This window comes from Geotrypetes seraphini, chromosome 13 (genome assembly GCF_902459505.1).
Source record: "Geotrypetes seraphini chromosome 13, aGeoSer1.1, whole genome shotgun sequence".
Classification (NCBI taxonomy): Eukaryota; Metazoa; Chordata; class Amphibia; order Gymnophiona; family Dermophiidae; genus Geotrypetes; species Geotrypetes seraphini.
The window spans coordinates 47,290,075-47,314,296 of NC_047096.1; the positions used below are offsets into that span (position 1 = coordinate 47,290,075).

The window sequence follows — 24,222 nt, forward strand, 5'->3', positions numbered from 1 at the left end:
AGTACAAAACCATCAAAGTTCTCATCAATATGTACCAATTTTGAGTCATTCTTCAATGTTATTTCATAAAAAAAGCGTCAACAAATAATTGTGTTTTCAGCATTTTTATTTTTTAAACTTCTTTATTCATTTTTTAATCTTCCAACAAGTGTACAGTAATCATAACGACAATTAACAAATCACTTGAAAATCTTATCATATTGTTCTTTACATAAATAAGAAATCCCTCCCTCCATCCCTCCCACCCTATTAGTATTCTTACATATACCCTTCAGGACCCTCTCACCCCCACTCTACATTAAATGATGTATCATCCATAGGAAAAATGGCATCTAATCATGACAAAACAATGTTAATGGCTCCCGTATTTTAATAAAGTTTTTATAATTACCATTTTGTACTGCTATTGATCTTTCCATTTTATACAAGTGACATAACGAACTCCACCAAAAATTAAAACTAAGTCTGCTATGGTCTTTCCAATTATTAGTAATATGTTGAATGGCAACTCCCGTCATGATCAATAAAAGTTTATTGTTACACGACGATATCTGACTCTTTTTTCTCATAGACATGCCAAATATCACAGTATCATAAGATAACGCTACATGATTTTCCAATAAACAATTTATTTGATCCCAGATTGATTTCCAAAAGGCCAATAAAAGGACAGTAAAACAAAAGGTGATCCAAAGTCCCTACCTCAAGATTACAATGCCAACATCTATTAGACAAAGAACTATTCAACTTTTGTAATCTAACAGGGGTCCAAAAAGCTCTATGCAAAAGAAAAAAACCATGTTTGTCTCATAGATGCCGACAATGTACATCTTATTCTCCAAGACCAAATTTGTGGCCATTGAGATGCTGAAATCTGATGCTTAATCTCAATGCTCCAAATATCCCTAAGACCATTTTTAGGTTGTTTTTTTTTTAACCAAATCATTAATATTTTTATACCACTGCGCAGCCTGGTGACCCAGAAAGTCCACCTGGAAGCATAAAAATTCCAGACTGTATTGGGAAACAAGAGTTTTCCATTCTGGGAACCCTGCCTGAATGGCCTGCTTCAATTGAACCCAACGAAAACCTTGTGATGTATTAAGCCAAAATTTATGTTGCATTGTGCAAAATCAAGCATCTTTCCATTTGAGACAATATCATTTAAAGTTCTTATTCCTGCAATTATCCAATGCTTCCAGACGATCTTAAATAGAACATAGAAACATAGAAAGATGACGGCAGAAAAGGGCTTCAGCCCACCAAGTCTGCCCACTCCACTGACCCACCCCATCAAGTCCGAGTGCTAATGTCCTAGTTCCTTAACTCGACCCTCGTAGGGATCCCACGTGGATGTCCCATTTATTCTTAAAGTCTAGTGGCCTTGATCACTTGCACCGGAAGTTTGTTCCAGTGATCCACCACCCTTTCTGTGAAGAAATACTTCCTGGTGTCACCACTAAATTTCCCTCCTCTGAGTTTGAGCGGGTGCCCCCTTGTGACCGAGGGTCCCTTGGGAAAGAATATGTCATTTTCCACCTCGACACGACCTGTGACGTACTTAAATGTCTCAATCATGTCACCCCTTTCCCTGCGCTCTTCTAGAGTATAGAGCTGCAATTTGCCCAGTCTTTCTTCGTATGAGAGACCCTTGAGTCCAGAGACCATCCTAGTGGCCATCCGCTGGACCGACTCAGCTCGAAGCACATCTTTACGGTAATGTGGCCTCCAGAATTGCACACAGTATTCCAGATGAGGTCTCACCATGGTTCTGTAAAGTGGCATTATGACTTCAGGTTTGCGGCTGACGAAGCTTCTATTGATACATCCCATCATTTGCCTTGCCTTGGATGAGGCCTTCTCTACTTGTTTGGCAGCCTTCATGCCTGCACTGATGATTACTCCCAAGTCCCGTTCTTCTGAAGTCCTAGCTAGTGTTTCTCCATTCAAGGTGTATGTTCTGCATGGATTTCTGCTGCCAAGATGCATGACCTTACACTTCTTAGCGTTGAAGCCCAGCTGCCATGTCGAGGACCAGTTTTCCAACGTGATCAGATCCTGCGTCATACTATCCTTGAGATTGCTTTCGCTTACTGTATTACACAGTTTGGCATCGTCGGCGAACAGTGCTACTTTATCCTGAAGCCCTCGGGTCAAGTCCCTTATGAATATGTTGAAAAGCGATGGTCCTAGGACTGAGCCCTGCAGCACTCCGCTAGTCACCTCCGATGTCTCAGAGAGGGTGCCGTTGACCATCACCCTCTGAAGTCTTCCACTTAGCCAATCATTGACCCATGCAATCAGTTTCTCACCTAACCCCATCAATTTCATCTTGTTTAATAGTCTACGGTGTGGGACACTGTCAAAAGCTTTGCTGAAATCCAAGTACACTATGTCCAGAGATTCTCCCAAGTCTAGCTTTCCTGTCACCCAATCAAAGAAGCTGATTAGATTGGATTGGCATGACCTGCCCCTAGTGAATCCATGTTGACAGGGATCCCTTAGATTCCCCTCATCCAATATCGTGTCTAATTTACCTTTAAGTAGAGTTTCCATGAGTTTACACACTATTGATGTGAGACTCACTGGTCTGTAATTCGCAGCCTCTGCTCTGCAACCCTTTTTGTGCAGAGGAACGACGTTAGCTGTTTTCCAGTCCAGGGAGACTCTCCCCGTACTTAGGGAGAGATTGAAGAGCATGGCAAACAGTTTCGCCAGAACATCACATAGCTCTCTGAGCACTCTTGGGTGCAAATTGTCCGGTCCCATGGCTTTGTTCACCTTGAGTCTTGACAGTTCTCTGTAAACATCATCTTTTGTGAACTCAAAATTCTGAAATGGGTCTTCCATGCTTTGCTTTGTTTCCAGCCGTGGCCCATGCCCTGGTGCCTCGCAGGTAAAGACTGAACAGAAGTAATCATTCAGTAGTTTGGCTTTATCGGAATCTGTTTCCACATAATTCCCGTCTGGCGTTCTAAGGCGTACTATCCCGTTTGTGTTCTTTTTCCTGTCGCTAATGTACCTGAAGAAGGATTTGTCCCCTTTCTTAATGTTCTTCGCTAGAGTTTCTTCTATTCGAAGCTTGGCCTCCCTGACTGCTGTTTTGACCGCTGCAGACTTTGTCCTGTATTCAATGTTTGCTTCTTTTCCCCCCGTGCGTTTGTATGAGAGAAATGCTCTTTTCTTCTCCTTGACGAGGTACAAGACCTCATAGTGAACCATTGCGGTTTCTTTTTTCTTTGTTGTTTAGTTGCCGATTTTATGTAGCGGATAGTTGCCTCATGAAGGGTCGATTTCAAGGTTGACCACATAGCTTCCACATTATCAGTTATTTCTTGAACCTGCAGCGTCTGATGGACGAAATCTCCCATGCGTGCAAAGTCAGTGCCCCGGAAATTGAGTACCCTTGTTTTTGTTTGTGATCTAGGGAAGCCTTTCTTAAGGTTAAACCATACCATGTTATGGTCACTGGTGGCTAGCGTTTCTCCCACCAAGACCTCCGAAACGCTTTCCCCGTTCGTAAGTACCAGGTCCAGGATGGCCTGGGCCCTAGTGGGCTCTAGTACCATTTGTTTGAGCCGTACTCCCTTCATGGATGTCAATATCCTCCTGCTATCACAAGTTGTCGCTGAGAGTGTGTTCCAGTCTACATCAGGCATGTTGAAGTCTCCTAACAGAACAACGTCCCCCCGTAAGGTGATATTCTCAATGTCTTCAATTAATTCTGCGTCCTTGTCCTCCGATTGTCTTGGAGGTCTGTATACCACACCAAGTTACAGGCATTTTTCTCCGCCTCTGGCCAGGTTTATCCAGATGGATTCCCCAGTATACTTGACATCCGTGATCCTGGTTGTCTTGATGTTCTCTTTGATGTAAAGTGCTACCCCTCCTCCTAACTTACCCTCTCTGTCTTGGCGAAGCAGGTTGTATCCTGGTATAGTTATATCCCACCCGTGAGAGTCTGTGAACCATGTTTCGGATATTGCTACTACGTCAAGGTCTGCATTAACTATTTCTGTTTCAAGTTCTAGAAATTTATTCCCTAGGCTGCGTGCGTTAACATACATAGCTCTCCACTCTTTATGTTTATTAAGCTCCTGTAGAGAGCTACCCATTTGAGTTAAAGTGTCTCCTAGCGATTCTTTTGCAGTAAGGGTACTTACCTCAGACTTAGAAGCGGAGTTTTGGTTCGCCACATCAGGATTGTTACTTACTGCTCCGGTGTAAAAGTAGGTACCCACCCCCAACTTACCTAGTTTAAAGCCCTTCAAAGTAGGCAGGCTAGTCGGTGTCCAAAGACGTTCTTACCTCTGTTGGTCAGGTGGAGTCCTTCTGATCCCTGTAGTCCCTGTAGTGCCTCTCCGTGATTCAGGAATCTGAAGTTCATTTCCTGGCACCATCGTTGTAGCCACTCATTCATCTTCAGGATACGTTCGTCCCTGTCCCTTCCTCTGCCCCTAACAGGAAGAATTGAAGAGAATATTACCTGTGCTCCTGTCTGCTTCAGCCTCTTTCCCAGAGCTCCGAAGTCTCTGGCTATGTCCTCCAGGATGTTCTTGGCAGTGTCATTCGTTCCGACATGGATGAGCAGCATGGGGAAGTGGTCCTGGGGCCTGAGAAGTCTATCAAGACAGGTGGTCCCATCTCGTATTCTGGCTCCGGGCAGACAGCAGACCTCCCTTGACTGCATATCCGGTATGCATATTGGTCCCTCGGTGCCCCTCAGCATGGAGTCCCCGATGACTATTACTCTGTGCTTCTTTTCGGGGGGTCGATCCATTGTGGAGATGTGTGTTGATGGAGATGTGGATGTGGAGATGGAGATGTGTTGTGGAGATGTGGAGATGTGTGTGGAGATGGAGATGTGTGTTGATCCTGGTCCTGCTTCACTTCGGTATCCTCTTCCTGCAAGATCTGGAATCTGTTCCTCAGGTTAAGATGTGGAGTCGATGTGGAGCTACCCTGGTAAGAGAAAGAATAAGAAGGTGAAGAGTTTGTAAATGGAGGGGGGGTCTCCTACGTTTACCTGTGGAGAGGTCACTAACTGCCAGGAGTCAGTGTCCCCAGCTAACTCATGGATTCCAACAGTTGGTTTCAGCGTCGACGGTCCTGGTGTCTCATTCAGTGATCTGTCACGGGCCTGTTCGGTGATTTGGGACAGTTCCTGCACTATTCCATCGATGTAGGCCTCATCCTCTCTAATGCCCCTCAGGTGTTTCACCTCCTCCCTAAGGCTCCTTAGTTCCCGCATGATGTCGACATCCTGCTGGCTGACCTCCTCTGTCTGTGTAGAGGCCGTGTTGTACTGCAGTGGGATGGCCTCAGTCTGCATGGAGACATCTATTCCTGGTGCTGGGTTCTCCTCCGTCTGTGTGCAGGTTGAGGTCACCTCCCGGATCACTTCAGTGTAGGGAATGCCGATCTTGCTTGTAGGCTCCGCCAATTTGAATCCTGGAGTTTAGCCAAATGGATTGATTTGTTGATTTATTAATAGGAATAGCTGTTAAGTTACTGACAAGCCTCAAAGTCTTCCAAGTGTCCATTAAAATTCTATTTTCTTTATACAATCTGGGCATCTTTATACTGAGAATATGACAAGGATGTAAAGGAAACAGAAGTCGCCATTACAAATAAAACCAATCAGGAGTGTACTCAATGAGCTCTGGGAGGACCCAACACATACCTTGACGAAAAATATAGGACTGATGGTACCTATAAAAGTTTGGAAAATTTACCCCTCCCTCCTTAATTGGCTTTTGTAAAGATACTAAAGCAATTCTGGGAGTTTTACCAAGCCAAACAAATTTAATAATAATCAAATTCAATTTTTTTATAGAAAGACCCTTGAAAAAAATACTGGTATCGAACCCATTTGATAACAAACCACAGGCAAAATCATCATTTTAACAGTTTGAACTCTCCCCCACCAAGATAAATGTAATGGATTCCAGTGTTCACATAATTCTGTAACCTTTTTTAATAAAAGCCTTTCATTTTCTTTTACCGTATGATCCGCTGTATTTTTAATCCATATTCCTAAATATTTTAATCCCTCTTCCTTCCAAACAAAAGAAAATGAATTCAAACATAATTTTTATACAATGTACATTAAGTGGAAGAATTTCAGATTTACTCCAATTAATTTTGTATCCTGAGAATTTTCCAAACATTTCAATCAATTCTAACAGACAAGGAACGGTTGAGGCTGGATTTCGCAAATAAAGTAAAATATCATCCGCATAAGCCAAGAGTTTATACTCCCACTCCTTACGCGGAATGCCCTGTATTCCCTTTGCCTGTTCTATAGCTAATGTTTTCAGCATTTTAAAAAAATTTCAGGCGATCCGTATAAATCCTCAGGATTCCAGAGAGGGAATTCCTGAGCTTCACCCCAGCTATAGAAAGCATTGATGCTCTTGATCTTACATATCGAGCACTGTGTTCCTTTACGGAAATCAGTCTCATCCCTCCTTCAGATCTTAATTTTTTACTGGGCTGATATACCATCCAGAGAGTATGGAAACCTAAAGGAACTGACCCATGTAAGATCTGATGCACCGTAGACAACACTTTATGACAAATTCTTTGTGGTATTCGACGCCAGTGTAATTGCTTTAATACCGGGGTAATATGTACTATCCTTGATATTCCCATAATCATTCTCGCTGCTGAATTCATCAGCTGTTGTGCTTTACATTTAGTTTTGGGCAGACCTAAATAGAGCATATTGCAGTAATCCAAAGCATGTTAGTATCAATGCTTGAGCCACAGACTGAACATCATATGGCAGAAGCATTGGTCTCAACCGATAAAATGTATGCAACTGTGAATACCCACCCTGGACAACCCTGAGGATTTGTTTCCCCATCGAAATCACATAGTCTAAACAGACACCCAAAATTACCATCTCTCTCTTAACCGCTAATTGCAGACCTTGAACCACGAATTCTGTCGGAAGCTTCTCTACATCTTTATCACTCACAATCATTATCTTTTCCCCAACATTCAACTGTAATCCATGTTCATCCATCCATTCATTCACATCCCTATATATCTATTTAAATCCTTCTCAACTTCCAACATACTCTTCTCAACTGGGAAAAAGAACAAGATATTGTCTGCATAAATTTAGTAATGCATGGGTTACAAAATCTTTTTCCCAATGTTGCTAAATATATGTTGAATAACAGAGCTAATAGGACGGATCCCTGAGGCACACCTTTTTTTAACAATCTTTCTTCCTGACACCAATTGTCCGTTATGGACAATAAATGATCTTCCCAGAAGATATGATGAAAACCACAAATTCCTAAATTGGATAATTTCAATGGTAATAGATTTAAATTAACAGTATCAAATGCCCTTGAAACGTCAAGAAAAACCATACAGTAGGAAACATGTTGATCAAATCCTTCTCTCAAAATTTCTACTACTGATGTTAATAACAGATCCACACTATGAAACTTCCTAAATACAAACTGTTGTGGAACTAAACAACCTACCTCCTGAACATGTTCTTATCCCAGGACAAGCAGGCATGATATTCTCACATGTGGGTGACGTCATCTACGGAGCCCCGATGCGGAAGCATTTTCAAGCAAACTTGATTGAAGATTTAAGTTTGCTCTGCTGCTCCACGCATGCGTGCCTTCCTGCTCCACTAGGGGGCGCATCCCCTCGTGGTCTCCATAAGAACATAAGAACATAAGAACTGCCATCTCCGGATCAGACCTTTGGTCCATCAAGTCCGGCGATCCGCGCACGCGGAGGCCCTGCCAGGTGTACCCTGGCGTAATTTATAATCCATCATATCTTTATATGCCTCTCTTAAGGAGATATGCATCTAGTTTGCTCTTGAAGCCTAGGACGGTCGATTCCGCAATAATCTCCTCTGGGAGGGCATTCCAGGCGTCAACCACTCTCTGAGTGAAGCAGAACTTCCTGACATTAGTCCTGAACCTGTCCCCCCTTAGCTTCATTTCATGTCCTCTAGTCCGTGTCAAATTGGACAATGTAAATAATCTTCTCTGCTCTATTTTGTCGATTCCTTTCAGTATTTTGAAGGTCTCGATCATATCCCCACGCAGTCTCCTTTTCTCTAGGGAGAACAATCCTAGTGTTATAAGTCTATCCTCGTATTCCAGTTTCTCCATACCCTTCACCAGTTTTGTTGCTCGTCTCTGCACCCTCTCCAGCAGTTTTATATCCTTCTTTAGGTAGGGAGACCAATGTTGGACGCAGTATTCCAAGTGTGGTCTGACCATTGCCCTATAAAGCGGCATTATAACTTTCTCCGATCTACTCGAGATTCCTTTCTTTATCATGCCCAACATTCTATTTGCCTTCTTTGCCGCTGCCGCGCATTGTGCCGACGGCTTCAGGGTCCTATCTATCAGTACACCCAGGTCCTTTTCTTGTTCACTCTTCCCCAGAGTTGCACCTGACATTGTATACTCGTATTCCTTATTCTTATTGCCTAAATGCATTACCTTGCATTTCTCCACATTGAACTTCATCTGCCATTTCTCCGCCCATGTTTCTAACCGACACAAGTCGCTCTGGAGTTCCTCTCTATCCTCCTGCGATCTGATTGCCCGGCATAGTTTTGTATCATCTGCAAACTTGATGATCTCACTGGTTGTTCCTTCCTCCAGGTCATTGATATAAATATTAAAAAGGATCGGCCCAAGTACCGAGCCCTGTGGTACACCACTAGTCACTTTCTCCCAGTCGGAGAACTTCCCATTTATGCCCACTCTCTGCTTTCGGTTTTCCAGCCATTTGCCTATCCACCTTTGTATATCCCCCTCTATGCCATGGCTTTGTAGTTTCCTGAGAAGTCTTTCGTGTGGAACTTTGTCGAACGCTTTCTGGAAGTCCAAGTATATTATGTCCACCGGCTTCCCATTATCAATTTGCTCGTTCACAGTCTCAAAAAATTGGAGTAAATTCGTCAAACATGATTTCCCTTTCCTGAATCCATGTTGACTGGGTTTCATCAAGTCGTGTGCGTCCAAGTGCCAGACTATGCTATCCTTGATCAGTGCTTCAACCATCTTGCCGGGGACAGACGTAAGACTCACAGGCCTATAGTTGCCCGGTTCCCCTCTCGATCCTTTTTTAAAAATTGGCGTGACGTTCGCTATCCTCCAGTCGTCCGGTATCTGTCCAGTTCTGATTGTCAGGTTTGCAAGTTTTTGCAATAACTCTCCGATTTCAACCTTCAATTCCTTTAAGACTCTCGGGTGAATTCCATCCGGTCCAGGGGATTTGTCACTTTTAAGTTTGTCGATCTGATAGTATATCTGGTCTAAGTCCACTTCAACTGTGGTGAGGCTGTCTTCTATTTCTCCTGGAAACACTTTCTCCGCTTCAGGTATTGTTGAGGTGTCCTCCTTCGTAAAGACGGACGCAAAGAAGGAATTTAGTTTGTCTGCGATTTGTTTATCTTCCTTGATGTACCCTTTTCTTCCCTGGTCGTCCAGGGGTCCCACTGCCTCTTTTGCAGGTTTTTTCCCTTTCACGTATCTAAAGAAGGGCTTGAAGTTTTTGGCCTCCTGGGCTATTTTTTCCTCATACTCCTGTTTGGCATCCCTCACCGCCTTGTGACATTTCTTCTGATCATCTTTATGTTTGTTCCAGGCTTCGGTTGTCTTTATGCATTTCCATTTTTTGAAAGAGTCCTTCTTTTCTTTTATGGCTTCCTTCACCTGTATGGTAAGCCATGCCGGTTCTCTTTTGCTCTTTGTTCTCCGATCTTTGGAAATCCTCGGAATGTAGAGATCTTGTGCTTCTGTGATAGTATTTTTCAGTAGGGACCATGCCTGATCTACCGTTTCAAGTTTGTCCACCATCTTCTCGAGTCGTTTTTCTACCATGGCTCTCATGCGATCGTATTTACCCTTTTTAAAGTTTAAGGTGGTGGTTAAGGTTTTGGCATGTTTCCCTTTCCCGATGTCAAGTTTAAAGTTGATTACATTGTGATCACTCGTTCCCAGTGGAACCACGACTTCCACTTCTGTTATCGGTCCCGTGAGGCCATTTAGGACCAAATCCAAGGTGGCGTTGCCTCTTGTCGGCTCTTTTACCATTTGTTCCAGGAAGCAATCCCCTAGCACCTCCAGGAACTTGGCCTCCTTGCCGCAGTTGGAGGTTGCTAGTTTCCAGTCTATCCCTGGGAAATTGAAGTCTCCCAATATAATTACATTTCCTGTCTTGCATTCTTGTTTGATTTCCTCCATCATTTCTGAGTCAGTTTCCTCCGCCTGTCCTGGGGGACGATAGTAAAGGCCAATTTTCGTATCTGCGCCATATTGACCAGGAATTTTGATCCAGAGTGACTCAAGCTTCTCTTTCATTTCTGTTGTAACCATTTCAACAGAATCTATTCCCTCCTTAACATATAGAGCAATACCTCCACCTTTCTGCCCTACTCGATCTCTTCTATACAGTTTGTATCCTTGTAGTACTGTGTCCCATTTGTTTTCTTCATTCCACCATGTTTCTGTTATGCCAATGATATCCAATATGTCATGTCTTGCTATTGTCTCTAGTTCCTCCATTTTGTTACCTAGACTTCTAGCATTCATATACATACATCTAAGTTCCCTTCGTGTTACCTTTTTGGACCTTCTACTCTTGGCCATCCCTATAGTTTCAATTACGGTATCCTTTACTGCTCCTGTGTTATCACCCTTGTTTGCTGTGTGGTCGTCCCCTCCTGTGTCTGAGTTGTCCCTTCCTGCTTTTTCTCCCTTATTGGCTGTGAGGTCGTCTTCTCTTGTGTAGGAGTAGTAGTCCTTGGCTTCTTCGTCGGGGCATCCCGCTATCCGTGCCATCGACCGGTGGTCGACTGTCGGCTTTCCCCTATCTTTCAGTTTAAAGCCTTCTCGATTGCCTTCTTCATGTTGCCTGCCAAAACTCTTGCTCCTTCCTTGTTGAGGTGTAGTCCGTCCCTTCTGTAGTACTTGCTTTTTCCCCAGAACGCCGTCCAGTTGCGCACGAAGTCGAAGCCTTCTTCTTCGCACCATCGTCTCATCCAGGCGTTGATTACTTGCAATTCCCCTTGTCTCTTTCCATCTGCTCTTGGTACTGGGAGGATCTCAGAGAAGGCCACCTTCACCTCCCTGATCTTCAGTTGTCTTCCGAGTGAGCGGAGCTGGCCCTTCAGCTCTTCCCTGTCATACTTCCGCCCGCTCACATCATTTGTTCCCACGTGGATAAGCACAGCGGTGTCCTCTCCCCCTGCGCCATCTATGATCCTGGAGATCCTGTTGGTCACATCCTTCACTCTTGCTCCAGGCAGACAGGTGACAACTCTGTCCTCTCTTCCTCCTGCGGTGTGGCTGTCCACATGTCGTATAATGGAGTCGCCTACGATGATCCCCATCTTCTTTATTCGGGAGTTCCTTGGGGGGCGTAGGTCCACGTCCTTGGAGTAGGGCCAGTCTTCTTCCTCCAATGATACTCTTGAAATTGTTTCCTGTTCTTTGGGTGGGGGGATGTCTTCCTGTGCTCTCACTATTCCTCCTGGTGTGCGGTTGTCTCCTACCTCGTCTTCGGTTTCTTCTGTGTTTGCATGGGTGTCTTCTCTCCTCACATGGGTTTCCTGAGTACAGTTTTCCAGCCCTGGGATCTCTACATGGTGCTGATGAGCTTCCTCTATGAACATTTCTAGTTCCTTGACCTCGTCGTTTGGGCTGTACTCCACTAGAATCTTCTCCTGTGCTCGGATTCTGTCTTCGAGTTCCATCACTGTTCCTTCCAATAGTCTTACCTGACATTTCAAGCTATCCATCTCCATGCATCGATTGCAAATGTATGCCTGGATCCCCGAAGGGAGGTAGTCATACATATTGCAGCCGATACAGAAGACCGGAAAGCTCACCTTCTGACTTCCTTGGGCTTCCATTTCTTGCTTCCCTCGTGTGTGCTTGTGTCCCTTGCCTGCTGCTTCCTTATGTTGCTTGCCTTGCTCTCACTTTTGTGTGTGCTGTCTCCGCTCTACCTCACCTTGATTGTATGTGTGGGTTTATTCCCTTGGCGTCTGTCTCTTCCTTACCTTCTGTGTTTGTCGCTTCCTTACCGTTCAGTCCTCCTCGGTGTTCTTGATAGTAGATACTCGTCCCTTGCAAGGCCCTTCGCAAAGGCGCTCTCGCTAAGGCGAGCGCCTTTACCGCTCGCCTTCGCCGCGCGCCGAACGGCTGGGCGCCGTTGGCTCCTCCCCTTTTAAGGGGGAGCTTCGGATCGGTGCCTGGCTGACGTCAGAGGGGTGGGCGGAGCTAGCTCTCGCCTCTGCCCCTCACTCTCGCCTGCCCTGCTTCTCCGATTCCTTCCTTCTACCTTCTTTTCTCCTCTCTCAGCTCCTCTTCGCCTGCCTCCCGACTTGCTTCTGCCTGCCCTGCTAACTGGAATTCCAGTTCAAAATTTTCCGCTGAGCCTAGAAGTCGTGTTTTTTCAGGCTCTGCCCCAACTGCCTTCTAGCACCGCAATTTTTTCTTGTTTTTTCTCGATTAAGTCGCTGTGCACGAATTTTTCTTTTTTAACTTGATTCCTGCTTCGTTTTTCACCGACCCAGAGGCTTCCGGGTCCCCGTGGCCGCGTGGCTACTCGAGCCGCGGCCACTTTCAATTCTATGTCCCGGCCTTTGACCGGCTTTAAAAAGTGCACCCGGTGGAGTGGCTTCTTTCCATCACAGACCCACATCGCCGGTGCATCCTTTGCCTGGGGGCCGCTCATCCAACCGACTCCTGCCCCCAGTGCGCTACTTTCCAGAACTGGGCCCTCCGTCGAAGGAAAGCCCGCATGGCGGATCTTTTCGCCCCAGACCAACCCCCTACCTCGGCCTCGAGGTCGGCCCCGGCCTTGACCTCGGCATCGCCTCGAGACTCGACCCCGAAGTCCTCGGGACAACAGAAAACCTCGGCTCCGGGTAAGTCCCCTCTTCCCTCTTCAGGTTCCTTACCAGCAAAGAAACCAACCTTGGGGACACCGGCGACGCATGGCGGAAGCCCCATGCTTACAGCCCCGGCGAAGCCCTCCAAGCCTTCGGGCCGTGCCTCCACCACACGGGAATACTCTGATACGAGGTTGCCCCCGGTGGAGTGCACCGAGGCAATGGACATGCCTTCGATGCTGTCCGTGCCTGTCTTCCAGGACCTACTCCGAGCAATGATCTCGTCGGAGCTGTCCGCTGCAATGGCCCATCTACAACTGGCCTCGACCTCGACCCCGCATGTGCCAGACCAGCCTGAGCCTCGTGTCAAGCCACCTCGGGGAAAAGTGTGCAAGCTCCGCCGCATCTCATCCTCCTCTGACTCCTCGCCGAGGCACCCGAGGCGCTCTCCCTCCACAGACCGCCACAGGGCAAAACGTCGTGCTAAACCGACAGAAACCTCGAACCGCCGTACCTCCAAGAAGGCCCGGAGTTCCCCCACTCTACGAGGCCGTTCCCCTACACCTCGTACGGGACCGCTCAGGGTGGCGGAGTTATCACTCTCCAACCCGCGCATCCTCCGAACTCCCCCTCGGACCGGGGCTCCGATCCGAGGTATCAGGCTTTTACCGAGGGAGTCCGGGTCGAGGTCACCGATTCAAAATCGATCGGTACCCCGAACCCCGGCATCGTCTCCGAGGGGCTCCTTGAGACGTCGGAGATCCCCGACCCCGGAACACTTTCACAGTGCTTCCCCGGTCTCGGAACGTGGATCGGAGCGGCAACCTCGATACTCGAGGGAAGCCTCCCCGTCCTTCTCCACCCGACGGATGTCTCATTCACCGACCCCACACGGGGCCTCGGGAACATCCCGCCCATCCTTCACTCGCTTTGTCCAGGACATGGGCCACGCTTTGGACTTAGACCTCCAGTCCGACTCCAGATACTCAAAGGAGTACCTAGCAGAGCTGGACATGCCATCACTGCCCAGAGAGTCCCTTCGCTTACCGCCTAATCCGGTACTCCAACAGGCTTTCTTCAGGAACCTGGAGACCCCCTATATGGTCACAGACGTCCCCTCCAAAATGGAGGCCAAGTACCGTACGGTACCCTACCCGGGGTTTGAACAACCACAGCTCTCCCACCAGTCGCTGTTGGTAGAATCGTCCCTGAAAAAGGCTCACCCCTCCCGGGTCTCAGCCACGGTCCCCCCAGGTCGGGAAGGCCGAACCCTGGACAAGTTCGGCAGGAGACTATATCAAAATGCGATGATGGCCTCTAGGGTGCAAAGCTACACTTTCACCTTCACATCCTACCTCAAACACCTCATCGGACTACTGAGAGCCTTTGAGACGGACTTACCAGCCTCCTGCCAAGGAACGTTTAGCCTGCTTGTAGAGTCCCTCTCCAACCTATGCCTCCATCTATTCCACGCGGCCTACGATGGCTTCGAACTCTCTTCCAGAGAGGCAGCCTTTGCTATCGCCATGCGCCGACTAGCTTGGCTGCGCCTGGTCGACATGGACCCCAACTTACAGGACCGGTTGGCTAACCTCTCCTGCGTGGGAAAAGAGCTATTTGACGACACTATCGAGGCGGCTACAAAACGCCTCTCTGAACACGAACGCTCATTTGCCTCCCTTGTCCGGCAAAAGCCAAAACCGCCCGCGTGCAGGCCATTCAGGGCCCCTCCGCGCCGCTACCCGCAAAAATCCACTCCTGCCTTCTCCCGGCCTCCGCCCAGGCGTCCGCAAACCCACCACCGGGCCCCACCCAAATCCCAACCGTCTGCAACTACCAAACCATCCCCGTCCTTTTGACAGGATACGTGGAAGGAGACTGACCCCCTCCGCCAGAGTTCCAGGCTCCCTACCTATCGGGGGCCGCCTCAGAGCTTTTTACCCTCACTGGGAACAACTCACGTCGGACGCATGGGTCCTTGGTGTGATCTCATCAGGATACTCTCTCAACTTTCGAGCCATTCCCCCAGACAGCCCCCCAGGGAAGTGCCCTCCCAACCGAACGCTGCTACCACTACTCCTCTCAGAAGCTCGAGATCTGCTTCGCCTGCGAGCGGTGGAGGAGGTTCCCCCCGACCAACAGGGGAAGGGCTTCTACTCCCGTTACTTCCTGGTACCGAAGAAAACGGGAGACCTACGCCCAATACTAGACTTGAGACGACTCAACAAATTTCTGGTACGGGAAAAATTTCGGATGCTTTCCCTACCGACCCTCTACCCCCTGATCGAGAAAGGCGATTGGCTCTGCTCCCTCGATCTGAAGGAGGCGTACACACATGTCCCAGTGCACCCCGCTCACCGCAAGTTCTTGCGTTTCCAAGTAGGGGACCTGCACCTACAATACCGAGTCCTCCCCTTCGGCCTAGCATCGTCACCCCGGGTCTTCACCAAGTGCCTCGTGGTGGTCGCAGCTGCCTTACGCTCCCAGGGCCTTCAGGTATTCCCCTACCTGGACGACTGGCTGATCAAAGCCCCGTCCAGGGAAGGGGTTATCTCAGCGACCCAACAGACTATTACCTACCTACAGAGTCTGGGGTTCGAGGTAAATTTCCCAAAATCCAAACTGAGCCCCTCGCAGTTCCTGCAGTTCATCGGGGCCATGTTGGACACGGTTCGCATCCGTTCCTTCCTCCCCCCTCCACATCTAGAGGCGTTAGTAAATCTGAGTCGAAAGATCTCACTGCTACCCTCGGTATCAGCTTGACAGATGATGACTCTACTAGGCCACATGGCCTCCACCGTCCACGTCACACTATTCGCCCGTCTCCACCTGAGAATCCCTCAATGGAACCTAGCCTCTCAATGGTGTCAAGATCGGGACTCGATCGATCGCCCCGTGACAGTGATTCCTTCCTTGCAACGATTGCTCCGCTGGTGGGCCGACTCTTCAAATCTTTCCAAAGGTTTGCTCTTCCTCGCCCCCCCACACAACAAGGTCCTCACCACGGACTCATCGGAGTACGCTTGGGGAGCCCATCTGGAGGGCCTATGCACTCAAGGGACCGTCGCTGCCACATCAACGTGCTAGAGCTTCGGGCCATCTATCTCGCAGCTGTAGCTTTTCAACATCTGCTCCACGACCGGGTGGTTCTCATCTGAACCGACAACCAGGTAGCAACGTACTACGTAAACAAAAAAGGGGGAACAGGGTCTTGGCCCCTCTGCCGGGAAGCTCTGCGCCTCTGGAAATGGGCAATCTCCAACAACACCTTCCTTCGAGCGGTGTACATACAAGGAGAACAAAACTGTCTGGTGGACAGACTCAGCCGCCTCCTCCAGCCACACGAATGGTCACTGCACTCTCAGACCTTACGACAGGTGTTTGAACAGTGGGGGACACCTCAAATAGATCTGTTCGCATCCCCCCACAATCACAAACTGCCTCTCTTCTGCTCCCGGATGTACTCCCCGGATCGGCTCGAGGCCGACGCCTTCCTCCTCGACTGGGAGGGAAGGTTCCTGTACGCGTTTCCACCGTTTCCTCTGATCCTGCGGACACTTGTCCACCTGAAAACAGTACAAGCCACCCTGATCCTGATTGCTCCTCGCTGGCCACGCCAGCCTTGGTTTTCCCTCCTACTTCAACTCAGTGTCAGAGATCCACTGCCTCTGCCTCGGTTTCCCTCTCTACTATCACAGGGTCAGGGTTCGCTGTTACATCCCAATCTTTAATCTCTTCATCTGAATGCTTGGTTTCTTTCCCCCTGACTTCTCTCCCCGTGTCTCAATCAGTCAAGGAGATACTGGAAGCCTCTAGAAAAACCTCGACGAGAACCTGCTACTCCCAAAAGTGGACCAGATTCTCAACCTGGTGCTCCTCCCACAGCCAGGACCCGGTGTCGGTCCCCATCCCTCTGGTCCTTGACTATTTACTTCAATTATCTCACTCCGGCCTAAAGACCAACTCCATTCGAGTACACCTCAGTGCGATTGCGGCCTTTCACCAGCCCCTGGAAGGGAAAGCCCTCTCGCTCCATCCCTTAGTCTCTCGCTTCATGAAGTGTCTCCTGAATGTCCACCCTCCTCTCAAATCTCCTCCGGTGGTTTGGGACCTCAACGTGGTTCTGGTTCAACTAATGAAACCTCCATTTGAGCCCCTAGACAAATGCCATCCAAAATTCCTCACTTGGAAGGTAATTTTCCTGCTTGCGCTCACTTCCGCTCGGCGGGTTAGTGAGTTACAGGCTCTGGTAGCGGACCCACCCTTCACGGTATTCCATCACGACAAGGTGGTACTCCACACTTATCCAAAGTTCTTGCCTAAAGTAGTATCTGATTTTCACCTCAATCAGTCCATTGTCTTGCCTGTGTTTTTTCCCAAGACCCACTCTCATCCCAGAGAGGTGGTGCTCCACACTCTTGACTGTAAGAGAGCGTTGGCCTTCTACCTCCAACGCACTCAGTCACACCGGAAAGTCCCACAATTGTTTTTGTCCTTCGACCCAAACCGGTTAGGTCACCCAGTTTCCAAGCGCACCTTGTCCAACTGGTTGGCCGATTGCATCTCCTTCTGCTACGCTCAGGCTGGTCTCGCGCTGCATGGTCGAGTAACGGGACACACGGTCCGAGCAATGGCAGCCTCCGTAGCGTTCCTCAGGTCCACACCTATCGAGGAAATCTGCAAGGCTGCCACGTGGTCTTCGGTTCATACTTTCACCTCCCACTACTGTCTGGACTCACTGTCCAGGAGCGATGGCCGGTTCGGCCAATCGGTTTTGCGAAATCTATTTGCTTAAATTGCCAACTTCCCTTCATCCCTTTTCAGTTAGCTTGGAGGTCACCCACATGTGAGAATATCATGCCTGCTTGTCCTGGGATAAAGCACAGTTACTTACCGTAACAGGTGTTATCCAGGGACAGCAGGCATATATTCTCACAACCCGCCCACCTCCCCGAGGTTGGCTTCTTTGCTAGTTAAATGAACTGGAGACCACGAGGGGATGCGCCCCCTAGTGGAGCAGGAAGGCACGCATGTGTGGAGCAGCAGAGCAAACTTAAATCTTCAATCAAGTTTGCTTGAAAATGCTTCCGCATCGGGGCTCCGTAGATGACGTCACCCACATGTGAGAATATATGCCTGCTGTCCCTGGATAACACCTGTTACGGTAAGTAACTGTGCTTTCTAACTGTAGTAGAACTAGCTTCTCCAATATCTTCCCAAAAAACAGTATCTAGCCATCTGATATAATGCTAATCCTTTCTTTTTTAAAATAGGCCTAACAGTGGACTGTTTGCATTCTTCAGGAAATTTTCTTGACACCAACGATTTATTGACAACATGAGCTACAAATGGAGCAATCTGCCCTGCCAAATCACACATGATCATAGTGTTACAGGGATCAACTAAAGATTTTGTTGGAGTAACTTTTGAAATAATAACTCTTACCTCCTCAACACTTACTTGCTGAATGTTTCCCTTATGGAAACTACAACTACAGCCTCGAAGATTGAATCTGCACTCTCAATATTATCAAAGTAATGCTACGTCCCATTTTATTGTCCAAATAGGTTTAGGTTTATTGCAAGACATAACATAATGCCATTCACAGGGTATCAGAGGGATTTACCAAATAAAACTAATAACAACAAAAACCCTCTACAGATACTGCAGAGGAAAAGAAAATTCTCATCTCTAATCGCCCAGTGACCTTCAGTTGCCGAAAGTTAAAGAAAAATAATACCCCTTACAGCCTGATTTAAATCTAGCTTTTGAATCTTCAGTTCCTAAATAGCTGGGGAGCAAGTTCCATAGCAGTGGAGCTAGAATATAAAAGGCTGAGTTTTGGGTAGCCTCAAGGTGTGCCTGAAGGGGGAAGCAGAATAAACAGTAGCTTATCATTTTGAAAATAGTGTGTGAGGACTCAGATTGTTGAAAAGTGATGCTGGTTGTCTGATACACATGGCTTTAACTACCTGAACTGAGATTGTGATTGTAGGCTACCGGCAACCAATGGCTCTCTTTAAGTAAAGGAGAACTATAATCAGTCCTTTTATCATGGTAGAGCAATCAAATGGAGGGAATTCAAATAGTCTGAAATCTGTTTAACATAAACCTATGGATCTCATTGTAAAGAGCATTTCAATAGTCAATATAGCTAATGACTAAAGACTTAAATAAGGATAATTAGTGCAATCCTGTCAAGTAATAATCTTACAGATTTACTATGAATAGTTTTACAATTTTAAGAGCATTGGCAGAGCTGTGAGATCACCAGAACTGGAGGCTGTGGAGGTGGGGGAATGGCAAAACTGTTTGTGGAATCTCAGTACAGCACAGCAGGGGTGTAGCAGGTCAGGTCAGGATTAGAATACATTGATAAAGCTATGTGAATGGGAGAAGGGCGGTCTTGACCTATAGTACTTCCTGCTATTCTATTGCAAGAGAGGCAGAACTGAACTCGGGATCAGGATTAAAATAATATACCTCTGTAGTTCTGAACTTTGGCTTGCTGGCACTCTATAGAGCAGAGGTATCCTATTTGTACCTGCATATAAAAATCATATTATTCTAAATACCAAAATTCAACCAGTACAATAATCTTTTTCTTACAGACCCTTAGAAGAGGAGGAGGAGGAAGAAGAGGAGGAGGAAGAGGAGGATGTGAAGCCGGGCCTGGCATTCAACGAAATCTCTCCCAACTTCTTCTGCCTGTTGATGGAGATCCTACTTCTGGAGGGTCAGGCTAGTCTTCCATTGGTGAGAAGTGCTGTGAAGTAGGACTTCTTTATTTCTAGGGGTAATGTAATAAGATGAATGCTCCTTCTCACTACCCCATAATTTTTATTTTGCTTTTTCTTTTTGCAAAATTCACTAGACCGCAGAATTTGAGCAACTGATTTAATCCAGAAATCTGATATCATGTTGTCAGTTGTGTGGTTCCTATTAGAGAATGATACGGTGAAGAAACACTGCGGCAAGCTGCGGTGGGCCTTGGTTTGTCCGCGATTATAGAGACACCAAAAACTGATTCACCGCAAACATGGGAACAAAACTTTTCATCGTCCATGAGAACACTAAAAATCTTTGTCCCTGCAGTGGGTGGGACTCCCGTCTCTTTCCTCCCTAATGTGGAGCCACTGCCGTTCGCCACCCCTGAGGCCAGGGATACATTTCTCCTACTGTAAACCGCGTCGAGCTCTACGAACATGGAGATGATGCGGTATACAAACCTAAGGATTAGATTAGATTAGATTTGTAAACAGGCCACGTTCCTGTCCTCCTCTGTCGAGCTGACCCGGAAGGCTTCCCTCTGATGTCAGAGCTGACGTTGGAGGGAAGCCTTTCAAGGTCTGCTGGGGATCACAGTTACCTCAACAGTTCTCTTTCCAGGTGGGCTGCTCTTTCTTGCCTTCAGCCGCACTTGTTCTTTGCAGGAACGCGGGCAGTAGTTCTTGCAGGCTGCACGTGGCTGACCTGGAAGTCTTCCCTCCAAGGCTTGTGGGTCAGCCACATGCAGCGTGCAAGAGCCGCTGCCCACGTCCCTGCAAAGAACAAGTATGGCTGAAGGCAGGAAGGAGTAGCCCAACTGGATGTCTCTGAAGGGAACAAGTAAGGGACAGAAGAGATATAAATGTGGGAGGAAGGAGGGGGGGAAGGAGTGTTGGAACATGGGAGTGGCATGAATTTGGTACAAAGGCTGTAAAGCAGGGTTGCGGAGCATGAACTCAGGACACAGAAGGAAGGGAAGGAGCATGAATTCGGGACATGAGGGAGTAAGGGAGCACTAATTTGGGACATAGGGAGGGAATAGAAAGGGAGAATTGTTGGGCATAAGTGTGTGAGTGAAAGGGAAAAAGATGGTGCACATGGGGAAAGGAAGAAAGGAAAATTGTTGGGCAGAGAGGAGTGAGGTAGAGATGTATGGGGAAGAGAAGGATGAGAGGGAGAAATATTGGATATAGTGGTGAAGAGGTAGAGGGACAGATTGAAGGGGATGCAAGGGGGAGGAATGTTGGACATAGCGATGAAGGGAGAGATGTGACATGGTGCTGGAGAGTAGTGATAGAAGGAGAAATGTTGGGCATGGGGCTGGTGGGCAGTGGTGAAAAATGATGCACATGATCCACGGGATGAGAGAGAGAGAAATGTTGGATGTAGCAGTAGAGGGAGTGGGAGAGATGCACCCTGGATATTTCTCTTTTCCCACTCCCTGTACACAGGGGGAGGGGATCATAGAATGGTGAGATGATGAAGGCAGGGAGATGGGCACAGGGAAAATACTAGAAAGGGATGTATAGGAGACATAGAGAAGGGAGATACTGAACATGGGGAACAATACATATGCAGAGATTGAAGATGAATGGTGAGCAAGGAGAAAGAAGAAATGTCAAATGGTCAGCAGAATGAAAACAAAAACGCTGTGGAGAAGATGATGTTCAAGATGCAGGCTTTATTAAAAATACAGTCCAATAATTCACATAAGAAATGCCTAGACCCAAATCATGGAACTTAAGAACATAAGATTTGCCGCTGCTGGGTCAGACCAGTGGTCCATCGTGCCCAGCAGTCTGCTCATGCTGCGGCCCTTAGGTCGAAGACCAGTGCCCTATTTGAGACTAGCATTACCTGCGTATGTTCTGTTCCAGCAGGAACTTATCCAATCTTTTCTTGAATCCCTGAAGGGTGCTTTCCCCTATAACAGCCTCTGGAAGAACGTTCCAGATTTCTACCATTCTCTGGGTGAAGAAGAACTTCCTTATGTTTGTATGGAATCTATTCCCCTTTTAACTTTAGTGAGTGCCCTCTGGTTCTCTTCATCTCGGAGAGAGTGAACAATCTCTCTCTACTAAGTCAATTCCCTTCAATATCTTGAATGTTTTGATCACGGTCCGTGTTTCGACAAAAATGTCTTCCTCAGGGGTCCCTAAGGGTCCTGATACAAAGACTCATGGATCAAGGCTAAAAACAACTCTGGATAAAATGCTGCGCGATTGAGAATTCCTCAAAACAGAAGGAAAAAAAGGTATTGATTCTGAAACACTGTCGATGTCAAGTATTCACAGTGCTACTACCAATAAAGTGTATTTTGAATTGTATACCCGAGGCTGAATTATTGACATCTTATCCTCACGACTTCTCCATTGTGCTGTGCTTCTGTCGTCGTTGAGGCCTTTTTGAGCTTTCTCTCCAGTGTGGTATTCCATTCGTATGATTTTTCTGTGTAACATTCTGTAATAATTTGGCTTATTCAGTTTTTTTGATCGTGGAGGGGATATTTGTGAAGGGGATGGGAGACAGGTTTTGTTGATCCTTGCTCTGTATTATTTGTGTTTATAAAATGACAATTGTAAGAATATTGTTTCTTTTTATACTTTAATAAAATAAGTTCAATATAAAATCATAACTATTCAAGGCTTGTGTGGATAGGATCAGATGGTTTGCAGGGATGGAGACTGAGCTTATGGGGATGGGCGGAGACAGGGACTGAGCTCGCAGGGATGGGGTGGGGATGGGGACTGAGTTCACGGGGACAGGGTGAGAACGGCAACTGAGCTCGCGGAGATGGGGCAGAAATTACAAAATTTTTCCCCGTGCCATTCTCTATTCCTATAGTCCAGTGTCTCTGTTGTTGAAGTGTGATATCCCAAAGGCAAATAGAGAATTTGATGAATACTTAATCTTTCTTTTGCCTGTGTAAAAACATGCACACACACCAAGAAGTGTGTTATAAAAGGAATACACTTCTCCCTTAGTATTCGCTGTGATAGGGGATTAACAGAATACAGAAAAACCGCATCTTCACTGTTTTCTATTAAAAACCATTGTGAATAAGGTGAAACCGCGAATAACATGGTGGGAGATATGGCCTTTTCCTGTTGGAGAGGCAAAATTCCGTGAATGCTTGGAATGAGCAATTTCTCTATGCAAGCTGATGTAATTTGGTGGGGAGGAGCCAGCAAGCTAAAAACTGCGAATAATCGAAACTGCAATTGCTGAAACTGCGAATACAGAGGGAGAAGTGTATATTTTTTAATCCAATTTTCAGAAGAATCTTTGGCCCTGATTCACTAAAGTCAGCGATCATCTAAACCTGTTTTCACCGGAGTTTAGATGAACCTATATCATTAAAAGAATTAGAAACAGCATTGAGATCTCTTAGAGTTGGATCCGCTCCAGGTGGTGATGGTTATACAGTAGAATTCTATAAAACATTTCAAAATGTCATTTCCCCATTTTTACTAAATTTATATCAAACACAACTTAAAAAAGGTGATATTAAAGGTACTATGGCTGAATCAATAGTAATAGTTTTGCCTAAGCCAAATAAAGATCCTACTTTGGTTTCAAACTACAGACCTATATCTTTAATAAATGTTGATAACAAACTTTTGGCGAAAATTTTGGCTTTGAGATTAGCCAAAGCTCTCCCACACATTATAGACACGCATCAGACTGGTTTTATTGCTAAAAGGCACTCCTCTAATAACTCTAGATTATTGTTTCATATGTTAAATTTATCAAAAAAAATGGATGAACCGGCTTTTACAGTTTCCTTGGATGCAGAAAAAGCATTTGATAGGGTAGAATTGAATTTTATGTATCAAGCTTTAGAGTGGTTTGGTATAGGTTCTGGATTTATACAAATGGTAAAAACATTGTATAGCTTCCCGATTGCAAGATTAAGTATTAATAATATAATATCTGAAGGTTTTAAATTGCAGAGGGGAGTTAGACAAGGTTGTCCATTATCTCCTTTGTTATTTGATGTATTAGAACCCTTACTATTATCAATACAGCAAACAAGGGGAATACAGGGTATTCCATACTCTGATATGGAATATAAAGTTTCAGCATATGCGGATGATATTTTACTTTATTTGAGAAATCCAGAGTCTACCTTACCATGTCTATTAGAATTAATTGATATGTTTGGTAAATTTTCAGGTTATAAAATTAACTGGAGTAAGTTGGAAATTATACCTTTAAATGTTCACTGTGTAAAAGGATTATTTAAAGATTTTCCGTTCATATGGAAGGAAGAAGGATTTAAATATCTTGGCATTCAAGTTAAAAATACAATTGAAGATACCGTAAAAGAGAATGAAAAATTTGTAATAAAAAAAGTTACGGAGTTGTGTGAGCAATGGAACCCTTTACATATTTCTTGGTGGGGGAGAGTTCAAACAATTAAAATGATGATGTTGCCTGTAGTTTGCTACCAAATGAGTATGATACCTATTTATTTTCAGGGGTCCTTTTATAAAAAGCTTAATAGCATTTTAACAAAATTTCTTTGGCTTGGTAAAATACCTAGAATAGCTTTAGTA

General features: G+C 46.2%; 1 protein-coding gene across 3 annotated transcripts in view; it reads left to right on the forward strand.

Moving 5' to 3' along the window:
• Positions 1–24,222, forward strand: part of NFRKB (nuclear factor related to kappaB binding protein) — a 203,937-nt gene that overhangs the window by 57,889 nt on the left and 121,826 nt on the right. For all 3 annotated transcript variants that reach the window (XM_033918440.1, XM_033918442.1, XM_033918443.1), the window contains one exon: positions 19,507–19,651. In XM_033918440.1, the coding sequence (XP_033774331.1) occupies positions 19,507–19,651 (145 nt within the window). The remainder of the gene's footprint in view (positions 1–19,506; positions 19,652–24,222) is intronic.